The sequence below is a fragment of the Elephantulus edwardii genome, unplaced genomic scaffold, assembly GCF_000299155.1.
Source record: "Elephantulus edwardii isolate Elephantulus edwardi_28Jun2011 unplaced genomic scaffold, EleEdw1.0 scaffold00168, whole genome shotgun sequence".
NCBI classification, from domain to species: domain Eukaryota; kingdom Metazoa; phylum Chordata; class Mammalia; order Macroscelidea; family Macroscelididae; genus Elephantulus; species Elephantulus edwardii.
In genome coordinates this window covers 5,405,993-5,415,515 of record NW_006399918.1, presented here as the reverse complement: position 1 = coordinate 5,415,515, position 9,523 = coordinate 5,405,993, and the positions used below count along the sequence as shown (strand labels likewise).

The 9,523-nt window shown below is 38.6% G+C and overlaps 1 protein-coding gene and 1 pseudogene across 2 annotated transcripts in view; both read left to right on the top strand.

Annotated features, from left to right (window-relative positions):
* COPA (coatomer protein complex, subunit alpha) overlaps window positions 1-9,523 on the top strand; it is a 72,709-nt gene that overhangs the window by 44,786 nt on the left and 18,400 nt on the right. For both annotated transcript variants that reach the window (XM_006895468.1, XM_006895467.1), the window contains exons 18-25: window positions 1,778-1,940; window positions 2,041-2,187; window positions 2,990-3,179; window positions 3,286-3,381; window positions 4,585-4,673; window positions 4,865-4,994; window positions 8,322-8,405; window positions 8,530-8,639. In XM_006895468.1, coding sequence (XP_006895530.1) covers window positions 1,778-1,940; window positions 2,041-2,187; window positions 2,990-3,179; window positions 3,286-3,381; window positions 4,585-4,673; window positions 4,865-4,994; window positions 8,322-8,405; window positions 8,530-8,639 — 1,009 coding nt within the window. The remainder of the gene's footprint in view (window positions 1-1,777; window positions 1,941-2,040; window positions 2,188-2,989; window positions 3,180-3,285; window positions 3,382-4,584; window positions 4,674-4,864; window positions 4,995-8,321; window positions 8,406-8,529; window positions 8,640-9,523) is intronic.
* LOC102854192 overlaps window positions 8,940-9,523 on the top strand; it is a 7,632-nt pseudogene continuing 7,048 nt past the window's right edge.

The following is a 9,523-nucleotide window of genomic DNA, read 5'->3' as shown; positions in this document are numbered from 1 at the left end:
TTTTCAATGCAGCGTAGTATTCCATTGTGTGAATATACCACAGCTTCTCTATCCATTCATTTGTTGATGGGCACTTGGGTTGTTTCCAGCTCCTTGCTGTTGTGAACAAAGCCACGATAAACATGGGTGTGCAGTAAGCACTTTTTTTTAAAGTAAAATTTTTTAAATAGGTGCTCATTACATTTTGGTTTTTGTCCTAATATACATGTAAATCCTCTGATTCAAACAATCTAAAAAACTAAATATTTATAAAGAGCAGACTGCCTCATCCTTTTTCTATGATTTACACCACTGACCTTTCTGTTTGCAGCCTCGTACTTAATTGATGACACCACCATGGCTCTTAACCCATGCCCGTGTTATTGTTGGTTCCTAATGTATGTCTATTGTTCCTGAGGTTGTTTGGTGATATGATTGTTAGGACTGCCAGTCATTGTTACTCTGTCAACAACAATCTGAACCGTGTCTTATCCTCTACCATCATCCCAGTCTCTGCCATGCTCCAGCCTATATTAACGGTCATTGTGTCAACCCATCTTGTTGAGAATCTTTATCTCTTTCTCTGACCTTCTGTCTTTCCCAGCATGATGTCTCTTTGTAAGGACTGGCCCCTCCTGAAAATACCATGGATTGAATTAGGCACATCTACTGACATTTTTCTTTTAATACTTTTGAGAGGTCGTAGACAGCCTATTTTTCCAATGCATCATGTCTTTTGATTTCTTAACTGCTGCTACCATGTATATTGACTGTGTATCTAAGTAAAATTAAATAATTGAGAACTTCAATCCTTTATCCATCTCTCATGATGTATTGCTCTGGTGATGAAGATTTTGTTTTCTAGATGTTAAGACGTAATCCATTTTTAAGGCGGTAGTCTTTGATTTTCTGCAAGTAAATGCTTCATATTCTCTTCACTCTTTGAAAACAAGGTTGTGTCATCTGCATAATGCAGGTTGTTGATGAGTATTCTTCTAATCCTGATGCCATGTTCTTCATTATAGTCCAGCTTATTGAATTATTTGCTTAGCATACAGATTCAGTAAATATGAAATGTATGTCTATAGAGCCCATTCATTTTGGGATTTAATATAGTATATGTAGACAAGTCTATAAATTGGAATATTCTATCATTGTTACTTGAATTAGAAATTTCAGGTGGCCTACTGGAAAAGGAATTGAACCACCCAGCCAAAACCAAGCAGCTCAAGTCCATCAATTTCTCTGAGGGAGAAAGATGGGCTTTCTTTTCCTGTGCTATTTGTAGCCTCTGAAAACCCACAGGAGGGTCAGCTCTGAGATGATTTCAGATTTAATGGCAATGAGGTTTTTAAGCTTTCCATCAGCTTTAATTTGCAGTATTTTTATCACTTAATTAAAAATATTTTCCCCAATTTCTTTATATAAAATCTTCCCATATACTGCTGTTGTACTTTTTATCTGTAGCCTACATGGAAGGAGTATATCAGAAATTAAGATTTAAGTCTTAAGTCATGTTTGTTACTCAGCTTCTATAGTAATAGCTTGTAAAGAAAGATTAGACCATTTGCCCATTTTTGCCCCACTTTTTACAAATTGATAAAATAAATAAAACTTTAGTTCTGCTGGTTTTTTAGTTACAGAAATAAACTATACTATTGTTTAAATAGAAAGAATAATGAGAAGAGAAAAGGTTATGTGTTGGACTTGCTATATCTCTTCACAAACTGGATGTTCCACAAATTCTAACTCTTTCCAGTATTTACTGAAAGCAATACCTTCTCCTCCCTATTCATAGGGACCACGGGATTATCCGAACTCTGGATTTACCCATCTATGTCACACGGGTGAAGGGGAACAATGTATATTGCCTGGACAGGGAGTGTCGTCCTCGGGTGCTCACCATTGATCCAACTGAGTTCAAGTTCAAATTGGCCCTTATCAACAGGAAGTACGATGAGGTAAGAAATAGAGAAGTATAAAGCAATATTGAGAGGAACAGCACTTTTTTATTCCCCCCCCTAAATGATCTCTGCTAACTGCCTTATCTCAAATTTCTAGGTGTTGCACATGGTTAGGAATGCCAAACTAGTCGGCCAGTCCATCATTGCTTATCTTCAGAAGAAGGGCTATCCTGAAGTGGCACTGCACTTTGTCAAGGATGAGAAAACACGCTTTAGTCTGGCCCTGGAGTGTGGAAACATTGAGGTGAGGCTTCCCTTTATTTTATAGGGGGTGTGAGAAGTGGGAGCAGTATTGAGCAGGCATTACTCTGAGGGAGGTCATTAGCCCGTGTGGTACAGTCTGGGATTTTAAAAATTGTGCCATCTTGCTGTTGTTCTTTGTCTATTTTATATTTTACTTTTTCATGTTTGCTTTACTGTAGTGTTACCACTACTGTTAGTGATTAATTCAGTTAGTTTGAATCCATTGACTTCTGGGACAGAAGAGACACATTAAGGAATTTTTTAAAGTTTGTTTCCTTACCGTTTGACCTTGCTGCCTTACTGCTTGGTGATGACAGGATGATTATTTAGTGTTCAAAACCAGAGTCTATACGCATTGCTTTAAAATGGACAAAGAGCTTAGTAAAACTAACTTTCTACTTCTGAACTCCTTTCTTTAATTATTTCTTCTGTCTTCTCTAAATATCTCTTTCGATCTTCAGACCTAGCAAGTAGGGAATAAGGTCAATAAGTAATAACTGAAACTAACCCTATGGAATCAGTAACTGCTGAGAGTTGATTTTGTTATAAAAGCCAGTTTTTTAAAGGTAAACTTTTAAGGTAGACAATAATATGATGTGATTCTTCTGTTCATTAATTTAGCATGACTTCTTAATGTAGACTTTTTAATAGGTAGAATTGGACTGAAAACTGAAAGTGATTGAAAGTTTATGGAATTTCTTGGGAGCTTATTTGGAAGCAGATGTTTTGACTGCACCACTCCTGGTTTTGAGTCATCCTGCCTTTGAACCTTTTAACTCTGACCATGGCTTGGTATTCTTTAGATTGCTTTGGAAGCAGCCAAAGCATTGGATGACAAGAACTGCTGGGAAAAGCTGGGAGAGGTGGCCCTCCTGCAAGGGAATCACCAGATTGTGGAAATGTGTTATCAGCGCACCAAAAACTTTGACAAACTTTCCTTCCTGTACCTTATTACTGGCAACCTGGAGAAACTTCGAAAAATGATGAAGATTGGTGAGACCTCTGAAACACAGGAGGGGAAACGGGTACTTAGGGGAGGGAATGAAAAAAAATAGAATGTAGGAGACATAACTGGTTATCTTTTACTGACTTGGTACAGCTGAGATTCGAAAGGATATGAGTGGCCATTATCAGAATGCCCTGTACCTGGGTGACGTGTCAGAACGAGTGCGGATTCTGAAGAACTGTGGGCAGAGTAAGTATCTCACAAACTCCTTTGGAACCTTAGGAAATATTTTTCTTTTCATGTTGAGTTTTTCATGTGTAAAGTATTATTTTCAAGAACACGTTCATAATGAAAGATTGAATAAAACATAATGTACATGAATGAAGCACAATAAAAAGAAAAGAAAAAAACAAAACAGGTTCATGTCATGCTCAGTAATCAAATGAGGATGCTGTCAGAATTCTCAATCTGGCTAATTATTAGGAAAATAGTTTGGGGCGGGGGGGAGAAATAGTAAGTTTTTAAAGGTCCTGTAGCAGATGATGTAGTAAATGTAGTTTATTAAGTACACTTTTAACTTTATTCCTTTACTTCAAATTTGGAGGTTTTGCTAATTTATAAAATTGTTCATTTATACATTAAAAGGATATACTTTGAGAATCTGTTAATATTTTTCACCATACTATCATTCAAACTGTATCAAAGAACTACGTCAAAGATGTGGTTTGGACTGAGGTGTGTGGGAGTGAGTCTGATTTGGGATATATTTTGAAGTTAGAGCCAACATGGTTTTGAAAGATGAAATGTAGAATGTGAAAGAGGAATAAATGATAATTCTGAGATTCTTAACCTTGAGTCTAAACCTTAAGTATTAGCACCTATATTAGTTACTTATTGCTGTGAGCAAACTACCCCAAAACTTAGGGACTTGGAACACAAACATTTATTTCCTTACAGTGTTGGTCATGATTTAGCTGGATATGTCTGCCTTATTGTTTCTCATAAGACTATAGTGAAGGTTGGAGCCGCATACTTGTCAAGGTTCATCTAGAAGAAGATGCACCTCCAAGCTGCTTCACATGGCTTTTGGCAGACTTCAGATCTTTGCGACTGTTGGCTGGGAGACATTAGTGTCTTGCCTTACAGCCTCTCCATAGCACAGTCCACAGTACGGCAGCTCATTTGTCACAGTGTAAACGAGCAAGAGCAGGTGTTCTGGATGGAAGCCAAGGTCTGTAACCTCACCTCAGACATGACATCCTATCTCTTCTGCCATGGTCTGTCCATCAGAAACTAGTCAGTAAGTCTAGCCTATACTCAAGAAGACATTCTGAAATAGCATGAATGCTAGGAGTCAAGGATTACCTGGGGTCAACTCAGATACTGCCTATTATAGGAGCAGACTCTTGCAAATGTACCTACCTTTGTTACAAAGTCTTATTTTTTCAACAGAGTCACTAGCCTATCTCACAGCAGCTACCCATGGCTTAGATGAAGAAGCTGAGAGCCTGAAGGAGACATTTGACCCAGAAAAGGAAACAGTGAGTTTTACTTTACATGAATGGGAGTAAATCTGAGCTCTTGAAATAATTTAGAAGTATAAATATCACACCCCTATATGAATATTGGAAAAATTGTAGAAACTAAAAGATTTTTAAAAGCTCCATTATCTTTTCCTGCGTGGCTCCTCAGAACTGTTTACTTTTATTCTGCTTTCTTTTTTACTTTTCAGATCCCTGACATTGACCCTAATGCAAAGCTGCTCCAGCCACCTGCACCAATCATGCCATTGGATACTAACTGGCCTTTATTGACTGTGTCCAAAGGATTCTTTGAAGGCTCTATTGCCAACAGAGGTAAGCGTAAGCACCCATTTCTCCCATAACAGTTTTGGAGTTTGTTACCGTGGTTTGTTTTTTAAAGAACTTCCTATTGGGTACCATTATCTCTTAGCTTCATCTGTCCTTTCTCTGTGCAAATTCAGCTGCCTCAAAGTGATGTACGCCAACACACTCTGTTCTTCCCCACTTACTGCTTCTCCTGTTTTCTTGACTATGGCTAATATTTAGTTCTCTTAAGAGCCTACAGAGATTCTTGGGAGTATTTCCCCTCCTGCTTTTCCCCACATCTCTTCCCACCAACCCTGTGTTCTCATGCCTTGCATACACTGCCTTACCCCACATATATGCAGCTCTGGTGGCCCAGTGGGTAAGGAGTTGCACTGCCAACCCAAAGGCAGGAGGTTCTAATCCACAGGTGTTCCACAAGAGCTCTACTTGCTTAGTGGTAAGAAGACCAAGACATGCTATTTGAGTCCACCAGCTGCTCTGTAGGAGAAATATGGGCAGTCTTCTCCCATGCCATATACAGCCTCTGAAAACTCACTAGAGAATCAGCTGTGGGCTGCTTCTGACCTGATGGCACAGAATAACCACCACCACCCATACACACAAACCCAAAAGCAGAGACAGAAGGAATAATCTGTTTCTGATTCCTGCTTAGCCCCATCCAGGATCATAAACATAGCTGCCTATCTAGTTAGTTATTATCTGTGTTTCTTCCTACAATACCAACCTTTTTTTTTTTTAAAAAGGCAAAACCACCTAGCTTTTGTTTTTTAACCTGTAGCTTAGTCACTCCTATTTTACTGTACCTGAGTCATATTTATCATACATTGTTGTTGTTGTAAAACATTAAATCAGAATCAACTCTGGTAGGTTTTCAGAGGTTGTATATCACACAAGACAAGATTGCCCATCTTCTTCCCTTGGAACAGGTAGTAGATTCGCACCACTGATCTTTGGGTTGGCAGTATAACTTCTTACCCACTAGGCCACAAGAACTCTAGTTAGGATATACTGCCTTTAGTAAGTAAATTATTGAATGACTACATCTATACTCAAATGATAAAGTATTGAAAGCTCTGTTGATAAAAGCTCTTTTAAAAGTTTCTTCCTAACCTCCTCAAACCAAAAATAATCCAACAGCTAAGGCTTAACATTTTGATGATGAGAATTTCCCTTCCCTTGGCCTAAATAGAGCTTTTTCCAATGTGATATAGACAGAAAAAGATAAATGGTGACAGGGAGCTCTTTTCCTTCTCAAAAATTTTCATTTAGCTTCAGAGAACTGTAAAAGTATTAAGGAAACAGAAAATATTACCTTGAAAGAAGTAAGGGTTGATAAAGATGAGGAAGAAACAAATAAATTGTATATTTATAAATAATAGCTTTGTGCTAGGATTTTATTTCATTTATTGTATTATCTAACTCCTACAGCTGTGTTACATAATTTGTCCCAATGTGCAAATAATAAATGGCAGAGCTATAATAGGTTAAGCCTAGTTTTGCCTGTCTTCAAACACTAAACCATAAATTAAAATCAGGAACAGACTGATAAAGAAATTGTGTAATGTGTTGTGGTTGTGAAGAATTTTTAACAAGAATGCCAGTTGATGTTTTTGTAGAAGCAGTATGTTGACAAAACTACAAAACTTTATCTTAGATTTGAGGTACTGATTCATTGCTTTACCAACTGAGTTGCCTTAAAGAACATTACTGATTTATTTCATGGTAATATGTCTACTCAACCTTCTTTTGTGGTGGTTGTGGAAATGAAATTGGATAATAGTGAAAACTCTGATAATTTGTAATATACTTAGTGTAAAATTATAAGATGAGATTGTGGTAACTGTAATGATAATAACTTGGGGAAAATCTCAAAGAGAAATCACATGAGTTTGTTAACAGAAGCTTGAACATTAAAGATGATTGGCTAAAGGGCTACTATTTGGTAAGTAGTAAGGACAATTAGTTCCATTTCTCTTTTATTCTAGATGTGAAACCTACTCTAATTTAGTATAATAAAATCTCCCTAGAATTTCAAGTGTCAGGCCCCCTATAAAACCAGTATGGGCTTTAGGGTTGTTCCATATGCCTTTCACTACCTTCACCAAGGGCAAGAATCCCCATCAGATGCCGAAGGCCAAATCTTGTGAGGTCAGGCATGTTCCCACCACCTTTCCCAGTGCTCTAAACCAGTTCAGAGCCAACTGTCCATCCCCCCCCCCCCCCCCAGAGCATTCGCTACTTTTGATTAAATTGGATACTTTGTCACAGTGGCCCACTAAACTCACACACAGAATACCTACAGTTAAAGAGTTTATTAGGGAAGAAGGAAGCTTATAATTCAGCATCAAGAAAACGACTCAGAATTCAGTGCCAGAAGGCAGCCCATTCTCTTGTCTGTGGCCTTAGCCACTGCACTGTTTGGACAGTGTTACAAAGCTCTTTTATCTCCACTGCTTTAAGGATCAGTGGTATCTCACTCTGCCAGTAAGCCTAGGCCCAAAGGAGCAGCAAACATATCTCTCCAACAAATGCCTGGAAGCATCTCATTCCTCAAGCAAGTCTACTGCCCAGAGGCAATGGGTTTTCTCACAGCCAGGAACCCCATAAATATGATAGTGTTATAGCTTTCTGTTTTCTGGATCAACACAGTTTCCTTGCAGAGATCTAAAAGCTAAAGGACACATGCCACTCATGGCTCTTTTTTCTTAATGCAAGATCATCCTTTTCTGTCTCTGGAATGGCTTATTTTAAGCTTGATGAGATGGCACAACTGATCACTCCCCAGGTTAGCATTTTACACACTTTATTTGCATAGTTCTAACCCCAAAGTGTGTTCTGCACCTAATTTATTAGCAAGTTATCCACTCCCTTTGGTGAGCCACAGACACCCCACATTTATATAATCCTGTTCATTGAGTGAGTGGGAGCCACAAAGACTAGGGCTGCAGAAGCCACATTAAGTAATTCACTGCACATGCTCCCTTGTTGTTGATTGCTGTTGAGTCAAGGTCAACACATAGCAACTCTGTGAACAAAAGATCTAATGCCTTTCCATAGCTATCGTTATTTCTCCAAGTTCATAGTTTCCAGAGACTGTGGTTTAGAAAGTGGATGCCACTCCTGCTTCCAAACCTGTTTTACAACTGCGAACGCCACCAAACACTGTCCACAGTGGGAAACCATTCTAGAATTTGATATCCCATGCTCCCTTACACACACAAAATAAATAATAAATGAGCTTAACCATGGAACCTTTTGAATGAATACGACTTACTTACTGAGGAACTTTATTTCAGACTGGCCTGACTATAACCAGTTTCTTTGTTTAACCCTCTTCAGGGAAAGCACTGGCTGCTGATATTGACATTGACACTGTGGGTACTGAGGGCTGGGGAGAGGATGCAGAGCTGCAGCTGGATGAAGGTAAGAAAGCGTGCTTTCTACACCTTTTCTGGTGAGATGGACCCTGTGGATCAGACCTGGGTTGTTGGCAGTTGTACAGGCTTTCAGATTATAGTGGTCAATAGAGTTTGGATTTTTCTTACAGAAGGGTTTGTGGAAGCTTCAGACGGTCTGGGGGATGATGCTTTTGGCAAAGGACAGGAAGAAGGAGGTGGCTGGGATGTAGAAGAAGATCTGGAACTTCCTCCTGAGCTGGTATGTAGAATTTGTAACCTTATAAAGCTCTTTCCCTTTCTTCTCCATATGAAAGCAAGGAACCTTACTTCTGTCCTCCACCCTCTGTCAGTATCCTGTAGTCCAAACAAGGAGGCAATCTAGACCCTCCTTCTAATCTCATGGTTATCTTCTGTTGGATAAAAAGTTAGAGTTAGTGGTAACAATCACCTCCATTCAACCTCAATTACTTAAAGAGGAGGGTTTCTAGGACCATTTCTACTGTGATCCTTATTTCGTATTGAAAAAGAAAGAACATCTAGCTACAGGAACCAATATAGCATGATACTCATGTAATAACAGCACATAGACCAATGGAATAGAATGAAATAAACCTTTATATCTGTGCTCGACTAATTTTACACGGTTGCTAAGTCCAGTTGTTAAGGAAAGAAGAGTCTTGGATTAATGTTCTGGGAAAATTGAATTTCCATATGTAGGAAAATAAAACAGGATTGATGCCTCACATCATTTGCAAAAAACAAATTAAAAATAGATTGTGGACTAGATGTGCAAACCCTAATCATAAATTTCTTAGAATAAAAAGCATGGATAATGCTGTCAGATCTGGCTTTTAAAAATTACTTTTCTAATAAAATGTATATAATATAGGATGTTTCTGATTTAGACCAAAAGCACAAATTGCAAAATGCAAAATAAGTTTATAGGGCCTCCTAAACATTAAAATGACAACGACCAAGAGAGAGCTACGTTGGCCTAGTAGAAGGAAGCTGTGCTACCAAGCCGAAGGTGGGTGATTGTCATCTGTGGCCCTCGGCCAGGTTCAAATTGTCTTCCTGTCAAACATTCTTCTAGGTGGTATAGCACTGGTCTGTGCGTTGCTGTACAGAGGTAACTCGTGGTTA